This window comes from Pteropus medius, unplaced genomic scaffold (genome assembly GCF_902729225.1).
Source record: "Pteropus medius unplaced genomic scaffold, Ma_sr-lr_union100, whole genome shotgun sequence".
In the NCBI taxonomy this organism is placed as follows: domain Eukaryota; kingdom Metazoa; phylum Chordata; class Mammalia; order Chiroptera; family Pteropodidae; genus Pteropus; species Pteropus medius.
Window position 1 is genome coordinate 459,016 of NW_024356333.1, and position 15,685 is coordinate 474,700.

At 55.9% G+C, this 15,685-nt stretch overlaps 1 protein-coding gene and 2 pseudogenes across 11 annotated transcripts in view; 1 reads left to right on the top strand and 2 right to left on the bottom strand.

Moving 5' to 3' along the window:
• Window positions 1-15,685, bottom strand: part of ACTR3B (actin related protein 3B) — a 57,342-nt gene that overhangs the window by 10,425 nt on the left and 31,232 nt on the right. For 9 of the 11 annotated variants that reach the window (XM_039861113.1, XM_039861108.1, XM_039861118.1 and 6 more), the window contains 3 exons: window positions 15,531-15,674; window positions 12,536-12,709; window positions 11,063-11,155 (listed from right to left, as the gene is read on the bottom strand). In XM_039861113.1, coding sequence (XP_039717047.1) covers window positions 11,063-11,155; window positions 12,536-12,709; window positions 15,531-15,674 — 411 coding nt within the window. Of the gene's footprint in view, window positions 1-9,319; window positions 9,988-11,062; window positions 11,156-12,535; window positions 12,710-15,530; window positions 15,675-15,685 lie in introns of those variants that run through there. The other 2 variants (XM_039861109.1, XM_039861110.1) reach the window with 2 other exon arrangements.
• On the top strand, window positions 1,645-1,763 carry LOC120601583 (uncharacterized; annotated as a pseudogene).
• LOC120601555 (uncharacterized) lies at window positions 4,822-4,940 on the bottom strand (annotated as a pseudogene).

Below are 15,685 nucleotides of genomic sequence, written 5' to 3' on the forward strand. Positions count from 1 at the left end.
CCGCCCAGTGGGGACGAGGGCGGCCGCTGGACAGGCAGGCCTGCAGCCGGGTCTCCTGGAGCTACCGAGGACCGCGGGGTACCACCGAGGGCGCGAAGGACGCGGAAGGGGCTGGGGACGGTCCTGACACCTCTGGAAGAGGCGGCGGGGGCACTGGGAGCAGCGTCAGCCAGGCGGAGGGGACATGGTGAAGGCAGGTGCCCTGCGGCAGAATGGTGTGCTCAGTGGGGCGGCGCGTGACCGCGTCACATGTGACCACAGGTCCCGACACCGGGTGGGCGAGCCGCGCTACTCACACAGCAGCGGTGTGGGGACGGCCCCGAGGGAGGGTCCTGCCTGGGACGTGCCGGGAGACACGAGGGGCACAGAGGACGGGAGGGACGCACGGGAAGGAAGTGAGGTCAGGACAGGGCTTCTGAAGATGGGAGAGCAACGGCTTGCTCGGGGCTGGCTGGGGACGTCCCACGCCAGGGGAGGCCTGCAGGAGCGGCATTCCCAGGGGGGCGTCCTCGGGGGTCCGCGGGGAAGGGCCAAGCACGAGGGCGCCCCCAGCAGGTGCTGCGGACCTTGTGTGGGCCCCGAACCCCTTCCCACAATCATGCTCTGACGTGCACAAAGTAAACTAGGCGGGTCACAAAGGAGACCAGATACGCTGACACCATTACCGAAGGTCAAACCTAGCAGGAAGTTTTCCAACGTGTGATAGTAATTTACATGCTTCACACGAGGAACGAGAGCTGGGGCACGTCTTCTGAGGAAGGGGCGAGCATAAAGGACACTCCGCAACCCCGGCCACCACAGCTGGGATGTGCCGGGAAGCCCTCGCCACCGGCCCACGCCCCGTTAGGGACCGTGCATCCTCGAGGAGCTTAATGCTCTACCCGCTCTGCTCGCTCCCTAGCCCAGCGCACCTGCTCCTTCAGGAAGTCCCACTGACTCTATCCCTAAGACACACCTGAACCTCCCTGTCTCCACAACCCCCATGACTGTCTTGCTGAGTGACGCAGGTGACCTCCCAGCCGGTCCTTCCTTCTAGCCTGTGCCCTACAGTCTACTTCCGACCCAGCCACCGAGCTTGTCACGTTTAGAACTCACCACAGCACATCAATCCTGTGCTCACGTCCCTCCGACAGCTTCTCCACCTTCTCACAGCCTAAGCGAAGCCACCCCGACAGCTCACAGGTCCCAGGTCACCACGCAGGCTGCACAGGCAAAAACCCAGGCTGTCCTTCGCTTAGACCAAGGCTGCCCACCCTGCCCCTGGCCCAGGACAGGACAATGACCAGCGCACAGTAAGTGGCCCACAGATATTCCCAGTGAATACACGAGCAGATGGAGCCTGCGGCGTCCAAAGTCCGCTCAGGATTTTGGCTGGAAATTCAAAAGTGCTCCAAGACCTCGTGGCCGCAGGAGCATTTCAGCCAGAAAGCACCTGCCCCACTGGTCAGCGGACGCTCGGACCCTCGGACCAGACAACCGAAAAGCAGCCGCGCGTGTCTGCCCTGGGATAGGAAGAACTCTCGACCCCCGTTAAAAAACATCCTAGATAAAGGAACAGAGCTGGAGACCGGAACAGACACAGGATGGGGCACCGAACCCCATTAAAATACTGCTTTTGAAGAATGTTTAAGTAATTACTTAATCGTCTATGGCCACGCCACCCTGAACATGCCCGATCCCGTCTGATCTCAGAAGCTAAGCAGGGTCGGGCCTGGTTAGTACTTGGATGAGAGGCCGCCTAGGAAGACCAGATGCTGCAGGCATAAATAATAAAGAATAAGGGATTATAAACCGACAAGGTCCTTGTGATCTGTGAGGTCAACCAAGAGTTGCCAAGCCTAAAAATAAAAAAGAAAAAAAAAAAGAATGCTAAGTTACATGCAAGATAAAAGTGTAACATGATGTGTCTACCTGCCTGTTTGTACTTCAAAAGAACAAAAGACAGAGTGATAAGTAATAAGCAGTCGTGACAGAGAAGTGACTTGTTTTCTTTATTAAAGATTTTGGTACTTCTCACATTTTTTAAATCCACTTTAAGTTGGAAATAATCGCCTCTGCTCATCTGCAGAGTTTAAATTTTTATGGAGCAGCCCCCGGCCCGCTTGACGGCTCCGGAGGGCTGGCATGACTGTGCCTCGTTAAGATCGGCAGCGGCTGCACTTTCGATGGCCCTCGACAGTCACGACAGTGCTTTACTCTGCTACGCAAACATTCACCGGTGGCAAAGAGAAAGGTCCTGTCTTCATGCTCATAAAAGGTTATCGTAGCACATACCGTCACAAAACTACACTTAACCTGACGATCACCTCAAATCAGAGTCAGAAAGACGTAAAGTGTGTATTGGTGATAAGTTCGTTTCATTAATACCTAACGTGGCGTTAAAAATAACAAAAGTTCCCATTCTGGTAATGCTAAGTGCATGTCGTGCTAGAGGCTCTATTCTCGTTCTCGACCCAGTGTGACAGATGCGCAGTGCCACCTGCCTGCCGTCCCGTGTAACTTTACCACGTCCTGGGTTCGCTGCAGGCAGAGGAAAAGCCCTCGCAGCATTCTCCGCCGGGACCTCACTTCTGGACAAGGCGCTGACCCCCGCGCTCTGTTCCTGAAACGCTCTCTTTTTAGGGACTCAGGCTTTTCCACTCTCGCACTGAATCCAAAGACCCCAACCCAGAAGAGTTAGAGCCACCATCCCAAAGAGAGGGCTGTGTCCACGCCCAGCGGCCCTACGGGAAGCGAGGCCAACCTCGGGCGCCCGAGGCGGCTGCCTGACTGCCAGGGACAAAGGACGGATGGCAGGCGTCTTGGAACCGTCTGCACGTCCCCGCTCCCTCGTGACTGCTGCAATTCCGCCTCTGCTGAACTCCCCGCACAGGCTGCTCGGCTCCTCACCCAGAACCCACCCAGCAGCCTGTGCGGCCTCAGCGGCACCTGACAGGACTGCTGAGAGCTGTCTTCCCTTGGCTTCTGCAATGGATGACCTCATGTGTCAGTGTGGCCTGGCTACAGCACCCAAGGACTCCATCAGACGCCACCTTAGGTGCTGCGGGGAGGTGCTTTGTGGGCGTGGTTCAGGCGAGAGTGCCCGCCACGCATGGTGGGCCTCGCCCAAACAGCCGAGGGCCTAAGAGCACAGACTGAGGTCCCAGAGCAGATGGAATGGGCCTCAAGATGCAGTGCAGCTCCCGCCGGCCCGCCCTGGAAACTCCAGACTTGCCAGACGGAAAGCAGGCTGGTCCTTAAAGTAAACCTGAGAGAGAGAGGGAGGGAGGGGGAGAGGAAGGGGAGGGGGGAGGGAGAGAGGGAAGAGGGGAGGGCAGAGGGGCAGAGGTGATGCCCCAGCGGTGGCTTCTCTGGAGGACCCTGATCGTCTCCTCGGCCCCCTCTCTGCCCGGCCCCTGCACACTGGCCCCTCCTGTGCCTCAGACCCAGCCTCTCGGTCTCTCACCTGGGACAGCCACCTGCGGACCTGTTCTGTCCTGCAGCATGCTGACGACCCTCAAGAGCGTCACCCAGGTGTTCTTCCTGAACCTCCAGCTGTGCATCCAACTCAGCATCTCCGGACTCCAGGGCGGCCCCCCTTCTCCTGCTCCCTTAGTAAATGGCGCCCCCGCCCTCCCAATGTGCGGGTTTCCCGCTCGAAGCATCGCCACACCCTGCCAGGGCTCCCCTGCTCTCCCTCCATCGTCCGTCTCCCAGGACATCTACTGTGGACATCGCCCTGTGTCACTTGTGGGACTCCGTCCTGCTCATCCTGGCTCCTGTCCACTTCCTCTGGTGCGGCTGAAGAACTTTTCTAGAACCCAAGTCGGATTACGCCGCTTCCCCAGTAAAACCCTCAATGCCTCTGGGAGAAAGGCTGACGCGTGCGAGGCCCTCCAGCAGACATGCCACACGCCGCAGCTGTGTGAGCCCTGCCTGGGACACCAGCACCCGCAGCACCCTCCCCTGTGGCCTGTGCACACCCGGCTCCGCGTCCACCGCTCCCGCTTTCAGATGCAGGCCCGGGGGCGCTGCAGTCCCTCAGATTTCCTCGGCTGCCCGGGAGACTCTCCCCTCCCGTCCCCTCCCCTCCTGGGGCTGCACTCCCTGCTCTGACCAGAAGTCACACCGGCCGTCGGGACTCAGTGGATCTGAGCTGTCGCACGCACACAGCAGCCGTTGGCCACATCTGGCCGCTTCGGTTTAAACGTAAAGCAAAAACTTTAAATGCTGTTCCTCAGTCACACTAGTCACGGTTCAAGGGCTCGACAGCCGCGTGTGGCTAGTGGTGACTGTCCTAAGGGACACACACAGAACATTTCCAGCAGCGCAGAAAATTACCTCGGGACACTGGCTCCGACCTCTCACGCCCAGAGCCCGCCTCGCCCCGCAGTCCAGCGAGCGTGCCTGGCCCACCGCCCTCGGCAGCGGCTTCCGGCTTTGGGTGTGTGCCCGCTGGTTCCCCCCTGGGGCCCCAGTGGCCCCCCACGAGGCCTGGCCTCCTGCAGGTGCTCAGTGACATTTATTCAACACTGCCATTGACCCCTTCGTCACCTCTCCTTACAACAAGCTGCTGAAGGTTCTTCTCCCTCGACAGGCCGCCGTTTGGTCACTCGCTCCCCTCCTCCATTTCCGGACACCTTGGCAGGAGGCGTCAGTTAAGGGTTACGGGGACGTGAGCGTGGAGTCGCGGGCTGAGCGAGCAGCGCTCCAGACCCGTCTCTGTCCACAAACCGCCCCGAACGGAGCAGCTACTTTTTTTTTAGGTGAGGCAACCCTTGGTTGACCTCACAGACCGCAAAGACCTTGTCAGCTTACAATCCCTTATTTTTTTATTTTTTACGCCTACAGCACCTGGTCTTCCTAGGTGGTCTCCCATCCAAGTACTAACCAGGCCCGACCCTGCTTAGCTTCCGAGATCAGACGGGGTCGAGCGTGCTCAGGGTGGCGTGGCCGGAGACCAGCTACCTTCTCATCCATCTACGTGTTAGACCAGTCAGGATGCCACCTGAATAAAAGACCTACTTTAAAAAGGGTTGAAAAAAAATCAATGATATCTTGAAATATTTCTCTTTCTCAGACATCTGAACTCATGCAACATTAAGAATAAAAACTTATATATACGTAACATTTAACGTGCGACATGCTTCCCTGATTTAAAAGGACACGGGGGCAGAGCATGGTGACAGGCAGGGACCGTGGGCCTGCACTCCCGGAGAGACCCCTTACCTGTCCGGTCACCCAGCGGGACTCAGCAGATGTGGTGCCTGCCCTTTCCAACAGTGACTTTAGTTGGGCCTGAGCAGTTTTTAAAAATTGTAACATATACACCCAATTGCAACATACACACACAATTCAGGCAATACTGTTACAGGAGAGTCATTCCTCGAACTTCATCAAAATGTATTTACGTCTGCTTGACAAACATAGTGAACGAGAATTTTTAGCAACTCCCAACCCACTGCTAAAGAGCATTCAAAACTATGGTCTCGCTGGCCCCACGCCCTCCTCCGTGTGTCCCCCCCCCCGCCTCCAGCACCAGGCTGGGCTCTGCCCCAGAGGATTCCTGACACTTCTGCCCTTCGCTCCACTTCCGTCTCTGCTCATTAAGGCCCCCCAACCCCCAGCTTGTGTCCCTGCCACCTCTGCAGGCCCAGCCCTCAGACTCCGCTCAAATGCCACCTTCTCAAAGCCTCTCCAGAGCCCCTCTAATTAAACACAATCTGCCCCTTCTCTCGATTACCATAATTTGCATGATTCACTTTAACGGCATTCAGCTTGTAGTGGTTCCCATTAGAATTATTACGGTATTACTTTTATCTTCTTACAAGCTCTCGAAGACAAGAACCACCTCTCCTACTTACTTAAATCCTCTAATTTAACAACAACAGCGTCCTGTGTTTGGAAGGCACAGGGATAAAGAGAATTCAGGAATGAAGACATCCAGCTGCATTATGAAGTGACTGAAAACTGGCTGTGCCCTCGAGCGAAGCATAAAAATCAGTAAACGCTGACCAGCTAAACCAGCTGCTCGGTGGTTCTCAATTTAATTGCACATTGGAATCATCCAGGAAGCTTTTAAAATCCAGATGCCAGGCCCAGAATTTCCGGGGGAGGAACCCCAACACCTGTGCGTTTAATCCCTGGGGTGATGCCCCCGAGCAGCCGGGCTCAGAACGAGCCGCTCCTTGTCATGACTGGGCCCTCTGGGACATCGGGCCTACGAGATGTGCCTCTCCCACGAGTGCCCTGCAGGCCCCTCCACTCTGCTTAGAGGCTGAACAGGAAGGGAGGCCTGTAAGCCCCTTTCTTTCCCAAGGCCAGACCAAAGTAAAAACTAGTCATGGCTACTTTCGTCTAAAACAGTTGTTTTGTTTTTTTAAAAGATTCTAAATTTTCCAAGCCACCTTTTATTCTCACTCGTCCGCCGTCTCCGTGTTCCCGTCCGTGACCCGGAGTGAGGTGGCACCTCACGACCAGGAAGGTGACCGATGCTTTCGGTGGGGATGAGGTGAGCTCCTCCTACCGGCTCCCTCACAGGAAACTCCACTAGCGGTCACTCAGACCGCTAATGGGTTCCACTGCAGCCCATTCAGCCACCACAGCTGCCCGCGTAAGGGCTGTGGGGGTTTCGGGGACGGTGCATGGTGAGAGGGGTCAGGGACCCAGCATCTGCACTCCTGGAGCAGGGCTCAACGGACGTGCTGCCTCCCATTTTCAACCGTGAGTTTCGCTGGGCATGGCCCGTGCTTCCTACCTCTTCGCGGGTCCGCTGAGCAGCCGCCAAGCCTGGGGCAGGTGCCTGGACCTCTGCGGAGACCAGGCCCGGCAGGCAGGGGGAACGTGGTGACAGAGGACACGGCGATGGCGCAGCGGTGAGCAGTAGAGGGAGGACGCTGCCCCAGCGCCTCTGAAGCTCCGCGCTCAGGGCCGGGCGGCCGCACGTGCTGCAGAGGTGTCGCCGCGACCCCCACCGAGAAGAGCTCAGATGTTTCCGAAAGCCCACGAGCCCGCACGTCGGCACTTCACGGACTCAGAGCGGAAGTCGAAGGTCCCTTCCGTGACCGGCTCACGTCCACACTCAGGAGGATTCGAGAAACCGGGACCCAAATAGAGTGACCCGGACAGCGAGGCCACTCGGCGGAGACGCGCCAGGAGCAGCCTGCAGGGCCTGCCTGGGACGCTCGCGACAGCTCCCAGAAGCCGAGTCAGCAGGGCACCAGCCGAGCAGTCTGTGACTCCGCAGCAGAGATGGACTGACAGCTGGCTGCCCCCGAGGGGGCCAGTGAGGCGATGTGCCAGGTGGCACCCCCACGGGACGGTCCCAGAGATTTCAGGGCTGGTGTTCCCCATGACTCATTCCGGTCCACTGGGACTGCTTCTAAGGCGGCAAAGGGGGGCAGTCCCAACTGTCACTCCTCCATCCACAGGGAAGAGCCTGGCTGCACGACAGAGGAAAGCATGGCCAGCTCCCCACGTCCAGGCCTCCTCCGGCGACCCCCTAAATGCTGGACCACGTGCGAGGCTGCAGAGGCTCCTCCCGCAGGAACGCGCACGGCCCGGCCCATGCAGCGGACGACCGGGCGGGCCACGCCGGACGCTTCCAGAGACCACAGGGGAGGTTGCTGCCCGGGGAGGCGGTCAGGACAGGGCCCCCTCTCTGGAGTCTTCACCTTTCCTCAGTTTAAATACCTGCCAGGCGTGAGGGTTCAAAGACGTGGAGAAAGCCCTCGAAACCTCACTGAGCGGCCATGTGACTTCACGTAGCTCTCAACCTGCTGACACTCAGTTTTCTGATCTGCAGAGGAGGCGGTTATCAGCCTCGACAGACATGTGGGAGGATGAAGTGACGTGTGCGTTCTAAGTGCCCATCCAAGTCCCTGCGGTAACGGCCTCAGCAGACAGTGGCGCCGGCGGGCGGGTGCCTCGGGCCACCTCCCTCTGAGATGGCTGTGAGGACGGAGTTCAGGCCAGTCTGCACACACATGAACACTCCCTAAATAAACTGCACCTATTTGCCCTGAGAACACTCGCAAGCGGCACGTGTGGCCTCGGCGTTCACCCCGAGATAACTCGCGGATCACAGCCCTACCTCACCCCAAAGTCTGCCACGGAACACCTCGCTTTCACTATTATGTTCGCGTCGCTCCGGTGTATCGATGGTCTCTGGGAACAGACGACGTCATTCTATTCATCGCATTCTGTTTTTAGCACTGGCGTTCCCATTTACAAAACACAGTAATGCTCCGTCGCTGAAAACGGGACATCCTAGAAAACGTGGCCTCCCTATGCGTGACGTGAACATAGTTCTCGAACAGTCATCACTGACGATGCATCTGGCGCATCGGTTTATGTGCACATCTCTGTTCCATCAGGAAGACAGACAAGTTCTGTTTAGAAATAACCCCAAGGATGGTTTTTATATTTTATTTTCACACTGAACACCAGTCAGATTCGCTTCAGCCTCAAAGAGCGTGTTTATGGAAAATTAAATGAACGCTGGCCGCGAACTGCATTTTTTTCTCTAAACGGGAAATAGGTTAATAAGTAAGCTTGTAAAAGCCTGCGGAAACATGGTTTCTTCAGATAGAATCTGATCAGAATTGGAGAAGCTCAAGATTGTTTCTGAACAACAATAATAAAATACCTGCAGAGCATTTAACCACACAAAAAAGCAAATTTTAAATTTCTTATCATTTAAAAATATTACATGTAGAAAGTCAATCATTTTCCCCAACTTCCTAAGTACAGGGTTGACAGAGACGCTGGACTTGAACGAGGCCGGGCGCCCCGTGCCCGCGGGCTGAGCCGCGCTGGCTGACCTCAGCCGCCCGCACCTTCCTTGCCGCTTCTCCGCCCCGGATCCCGCTCTCCCGTCCTCGGCCAGCAACTCACAGGGACCTGCTGCGTTCACCCCAGCGCCCGAGACGGCCCCTCCAAACACAGGGCAGCAGGTGACGGCCACCCCTCCCCGCTCATCCCCAAACAGCCACTACAAGAGCGACTTCGAAGCGACATTTTTAACTGACAAGTACCTCGTGTCACCGAAAGATTCTAGGCAGCGCCACGAATGCCGCTGGGATGTGACCACTTTGCTGCAGTGTGACATTTCCGTCAGGGTGACCGGGAGCAGAGCGCTACACTTAAGGGGCAACGCAGTAAGCGGGGGCCGTGTGCGCAGCTTCGGGCCCCCGCCTGGGGCTGCAGCAACCCTGCCCCGGCGGCCCGTGCACAGGGCTCCGCGTTCCCGGCCCCACACTCTCCCCTGCTGTACTTGGCACGTCACGTTCTCGCCCGTCCCGTGTTTCGATGCCAGGCCCAGCACACGAACGCAGCCTCGCTCACTCTCGCCGCACGCCGACACCACAGCTGCACGCACGTGCGCGTGCGGCCCGTGCTGCGCGTCGTTCTCACGTGCCTGCCCTGTCTTACCATTTCATAAAGCTCTCTCGAGGGCAGGGGCCGTGCATATTGCTTTGTTTTGACTTCACACTTAGCACAGTGTTATTCATAACATAATAATTCCAACACTGACGACGACGTCACAGTAGAATTACTAGTCAGACAGGAAGGAGCGGACGCCCTACCCGGCGGGAGACAAGAGGCCGACTCTTCCAGGAGATCCTGGACAAGTGACCTGGACAAACAGGACCCCCAAAAAAGTCTAAGGCCAGTTTGCTGCATTTCACCCGGAACCCCGTTTTGCCTCCTCTCTCCACCTCGGGGGCTGTGTCGTCTGTTAGATAAAGGGCCCAGTCACCACTATGTCCAAGGCCAGCTCCACTTCAAGAATCCCATAAACCCACTGAGAGTGAACGACGTGTCAGGTGAGAACAAGGCCCACCGTGAGCCGTCCCTGCCCACTGGCCGGAGTTTCGCGTCCCGTGCGCCTCGCCCCGTGTCCTCGCGGCCGAGACAGGGCCACCGTCCAGCGAGGCTGAAGCGGCCGGGAGAGGAGACGCGCCACTGTCCTGAATGAACGCTCCAATCCGTCTCTGGTTTCCTTTTCTTGTGGATTTTATTGGAAGAGAGAGGTATTTAATTACGGATATGCAGTAAATAAAAACAGAATTATCATCTGTGTCCACCCATAAAAAGCTGTCTACATGAGAATACTTTTTCTGATAAGAAAAATAACACTTTTTAACTATAAAACTTTAAACTATTTTAAAACAAAAAATAGAATACAAAAGTTATCCGTCTCCAAGCCCCAAAGATCCTTTACGTGTAGCACATGTCGTTCGAAACTTTTTCGTGAATATACACACGCGCGCTGTTTTCACACAAAATGAAGCTACGCCGTGTAAACTTGACGACGTGCTGGCACTTGACAGTACAGGCTGCAGACATCTTTTCATTTGCGTCTAGACGGATCTGTCTCACTCTTGTAAAGGCTGCGCAGCGTCCCATCGTACATATGAAACGAGGCCTCTCACTGAGCCCGGTTCGCCCCTCGGTCTGACGCAGCTGCCCGGGCGTGAGTCAGGGAGGAGGCCGGGGCTGGCGGGGTGACCGCGCCCGCAGAGTACAGACGAAGCAGGTCTAACTCACCCTCATTTTCTACTCTCAGCATCTGCCTACCAGCGATACTTCCCTCCACCTGTAATTACACGGACCAGCCTTTCCTCGATTCAAGTTTGAAAATTCCCTGCAATCAAAGAATCTCCAAAAAAATGTTCCACAAGCATTTTCTATTGTTTCAGGCTCTAACGTCTTTCCGGCAACACCACACTGGCAACTGACCCTAAACGTGCACCAAACGAGACCAGTGGAGTTCACGAGAGCGTGGGACGAAGTACCATTTTTACCTCTCGGTCGCCATGCATAGTTAAGACTGTCCAATTCAAAACACAGTTTGTCAGATAAGAATAAGAGATCCTCGAATATGCAAGTTAAATACGTCTAGTTAACTGAGTCATAGTCCCAAACCTTTAAGTCATCCCCACTCCAGGGAAAACACTCTGCCATGACACGGGCCTTCGACGAGCCCCGTGACAGGAGGCGGGGCGGGCACATCTGCGTGAGGTGCTGGTGGCCGTGACGGTGGGCTGAGGCCGAGGCACCTCGCCTGGGTGGCTCGTACCTTGTACAGCGGGCGACGCACGTCGATGGGGCAGTTCTGTATCACCTCGTCGACGACGTCCGAGATGGACTCCATGAAATCCGGGTTAGCAAACTAGATTTCACATGAACGGAAAAGAAACACTGCACGTTTCTCTCAATGAGACAAAACAAGAACTTTTTCTAAAGTAACTGACAAATCTAGAATCTGCTACACCTTTAAAAACTTCACGTGGGAATGAATATGTCAAATGAATCCCATGTGACGATGTGCATGGAGCGATGATGACATGCGTCCGCTCGAGAGATGAAATGTGTGGGTTCAGTGAGCAGAAAACATCGAACAGTAGTAACAAGGGCAGACCAGCCCTGTTACAAACACACGATGAATCATGCCAATAAGAGATTGTAAAAAGCATGGACGTGATGTAGGTGATGCGTAATGAGAAACACTATGAATGTATGATGAGCATATCACTTACGAATACTAGTATTATAAAAAATATTAGCCAGATATTTAAAAAACAATCATAGTCAAAGAAAGATCACTGCATAGTGGCTTTAAAATGAAACTATCAACACGATATCCTTCATGTTACTGAGTAAACAGACTTAGGTTCAATTGTCCGAATAAATAAGCTAAAGAATAAATAATTCAATTATATTGCATTGAAATGTGTTTTTAAATCAAGAGGAACATTAGCGTATAGTAAGTCAAGAGAGAAAGAAGGTGACGTCCAGCTGCTCACTGGACATGGTCAGTTTATTTCTATTTCAAATCAATACCAAAGACGTGTGTGAATGAGCATATTTTACATTATATTAACACACGTTTTGTGCTATTTCCCTGTACAAAATAGTTACACACACATGTAAAAATAGGCAGCATTTTGCAACCTACCTATTGAATATAAACTGAATTAGGCAGGAAAATATACCAAACTATAAATAAATTGCATTTAAACCTTAAACTGTTGCCTATTATTGCTTCTACAAAAGTAATAATTATTTGTGACTGCCAGTTAAAATGATGATAGCTGTGTTTTCTTAAAGACCAGCTAACTAATGGAAAGGTTAGTCTTCAGACAGATGCATTAACTAGAGGGCAGCAAGGGCCATGTATTACAAACTGGGGTCAGGGAGGATGTCACCAAGGACGGAAACGTATGTCATCCCACTCGTGTACAGAAGCCACGTGCACTTGGTCCCCAAGCTTAGTTTTCACATTAGTGTGAGGTCAATTTCAATCCATTACCCCCTACAGCTCTTATACCTTCTCCCTCAGCACTCTGGTGTCTTCAGTTGTTAACTACTCAGGTAATCAAGTCTTGGAGAGGTAAACAGAAACAATCAAGCAGACAAACCGCACAGGGGGCCGTAACTGTCTATGCCATGTGCCCACTTGACGGCGGCCGACTTGCTCAGTGATGGTCACCGAGAAGTGATCGCAAGGTGGCAGTATTGCTCCACGCATGCCGTATTTCGACACACTCACCTCTGGGTGAAAGAAAATCTCAGGTCCTAGGAACCTTTCGTAGCCGACGTCTATAACGAACTTCTTCTGGTTGATTGCGTTGATCCCCGTGTACTGCTTGATCCACTTCCGGGGATCCACGTCATACTTGGCAAACTCCTTGACTATGTCAGGACAAATGTAACAGTATTTCTCCTGCACACACACACGAAGACGCCGGGCATTAACAAATGCCCAGAGCCTCGTCCCCCTGACAAGCAGCCAGCAGCCCCAAGCATTATGTACAGCCGTTAGGCACAGCCCGCGATGAGCCCTGCCCCCCGCCTCAGCCCGTGTGGGTGGGCTGTCGGGCCCCCCATTCTGCCGTCTCCCACGGCCGCACTTAGATTTGGATGCATAAATCTGCTTTCTTTGCAATTCAGCTGCTGACCACAATCTGACTGCATCAAACTTGTTGCCGTGTCATCCGAAATGCTTCAAGGTGTCTACTAAGTATCTCGTCTCCATCTCTTTCCTTCTTCCGCCCCCTGAACTCACTGCCGTCCAGCTCGGGACCAGCAGACCTGCACTGCAGCCCAACCCTGAATGCAGGAGACGACATCCCGACGCCACCCCCACCCATCACTGGTCCTGAGCCCCGCGCAGTCTGACGGCACCGTCGCCGGCTCCACAGTGAACAAAACACACAGACCCCCGCCCGCTGGCTCCCACACTCTGGGTGAGAGTCCACGATAAACACGCAGATGGTGTGGCACGTTACAAGGTGGCAGGAGCCATGGAAAAAAGAAAAAGCACACGCAGGGAGGACGAGGCTTGCTGATGTGTTCGCCTTGGCACCACGACCGGCCTGATGTACACAAAGTGCTCCCTCTGCACCCGGGGATGCCTGGTGGGGACCTCTGGGTCGATTATCTGTCCTGAGAGTAATCTCAGCAAAGCGGCAGGTGGCCTTGAGTGCCAGCTCTGAATGTAAGCTTCCTGCGGGCACTAGGGGTGGAGGGGGTGCCCTATACACATGGAGCCAAGACCCACCAAGCAGCCAGGCTGACTCACAACCGAGCACACGAGGGCCCGTCACCCTCCACTCAGAACGCTGGCCGCACTGGCTCTGAATGTCTGCAGCGACCCCGCGGTGGCCTCGGCTGCTCGGTCAGGCCCGCTCCTTGCATACGTGGGCCCCTGCCAAGGAGGGCAGGCAACTTGTGCTCACTCAAGGACCTCTGAAGGCGTTTTCATGATATGAAGCTTAGTTTCCTAGCATCCCTGGACACATCTGATCGCCCTCGATGTCATCAAGCAAGGCTATGAGTGCCGGGCAGGCGTGTTACACAGTGGGTGGGCTGGACTCAGAATCTCCCAGGCTGCAGACGGAACGCTAAGCTGTCCCTAGAGGCCTGGTCGGCCTCGCGGCACGCCGCCCAGCTTCGGCGATGGCGCCAAAGGCCTGGGCGAGGCGGTGGAGAGCAGCGGCAGTGGCCTCGGTGCTGGCTCGGGCTGCGAGGGTGCTGTGGGCCGCGGCCCAAACTGCCCCAGGCCCGCCAGAGCACACAGCCACGGCAGCAACGCGGTGCAGGGGAGGCCACATTGCTCTCTGCGGGATCCCTGCCCTCACCGGGACCAGTGGGGCCGGTACTACCAGCAGGGTGGCCAGTCTGGGGAGCACACAAGGTGCCTCTGCTGCCCCCCAGCACGCCCTGGACGGGCCGGCTCCCACGGCAGGGCCCGAACCACGGCCCAGACAGCCAGCGAGTGGGGTGAATGCGCCATGAGGACCAGAGAGCAGCCTGGCGGGTCACCACGCCCGGGAACCATCACTGAGGAGGGGTCACGGCACTCGTCCACCAGAGCCCTGGGCAGCGAGGACAAGAGGTCACTCCGGGCCCCACTTCTCACAGGCTGGGCGTGGCGCTGCAGGCACAGGAAGGAAGCGGGGCGATCCCGGGGAGCACCCGCTCCGAAGAGAAGTCTCCTGATACCTCTGCACGCTCCGCGGGTCTGCCCGGGGCGCAGCCGTCACCACTGGGCGAGCCCACCCCGGGGGCTGCAGTCGGCACCGCGGGCAGCGGGCCACCGGCTCGCGTCGCAGGAGCCGTCCTGAGAATACCTGTGTTCACCAAGAGCGCCATGCTAACCCGGGAGTCACCTGCGCTGCGCCCCTCCTGCGGCCGCAGTCACTGGGCAGTTGGCCGGGAGGAGGGCGTGGGGGGACGTCAGGGTCACCTCCCCATACCTCCTCTGCTGCTCAAAACTGACTGTCCCGTGAAAAAGGAGGTGCTCAAGCTCACAGGTCACACCCCGCACTGAAATTCTCCCCAGACGAAACCCTTCTCTGTCCTGCGCAGAACTCACCCTCGCATCCCTCAGGGTCTCCTGCATTCTAAGCAAAGTCGCCCTGCTTCTGCGACCTGGCAACTTCCTCTAAAAAGTGTCTGTCGACTGCTGTGTACCTAGTCATACGAAAACCAAACTGATGGATCAGACCAAGTGGACATTTAAATAAGGACCAATAAGCCATTTTTAATTCCAATCCAATGATTTCATTGTAAAACGCCCTGTGACTTTTCTAGCAAACGCAGGCGGGTTTTGTTTAATGGTCCAGGTCCTGGCACGGACGCCTCTGAGGTAGTTCTCGGGGTACAAAGCACACACGACAGGTGCCGGCACCGTGTCTGAGTGCTGACGTCACGGATACCTAACGCCACTGCCGCTGCTCTCAGCTCCTTGTCCTAGACGGGAAGCACGCGGAGGACACGCTCAGTTCACTGAAAGCTCTCTCTAGTTAGGCTCCAACGAAATGCTTCCGTTCGCAGCGGGGAGCTCTGCAGGTGAGGGCCCGAGGAGGCGGCTGTCAGTCTGTCAGCCCCTTACTCAAGTGGGAAGCAGACAGAGACCCCCATTCGCAGGGAGAGGGAGGAAGGCAGGAGCAGGCGTGTTGGCAGCAAGGGGAAGTGTCCAGACACCGTCTCTCTCTCCCCCCCACCACCTCCAAACCGGCCCCTTTCCCGTCGGGTTTTACCTTAACGGCTTTTGCCGTCTCCAGGGACTGCTCGGGAGGGACTCCCACCTCCCGGTCCCTCAGCAGCTGCTGGATGAAGTAGGTGATGTCTCTCCCTGCGATCGGGATGTGCTTGATGCAGCTTCCGATGACGTAGCCTTCTGCCTGCGAGGACG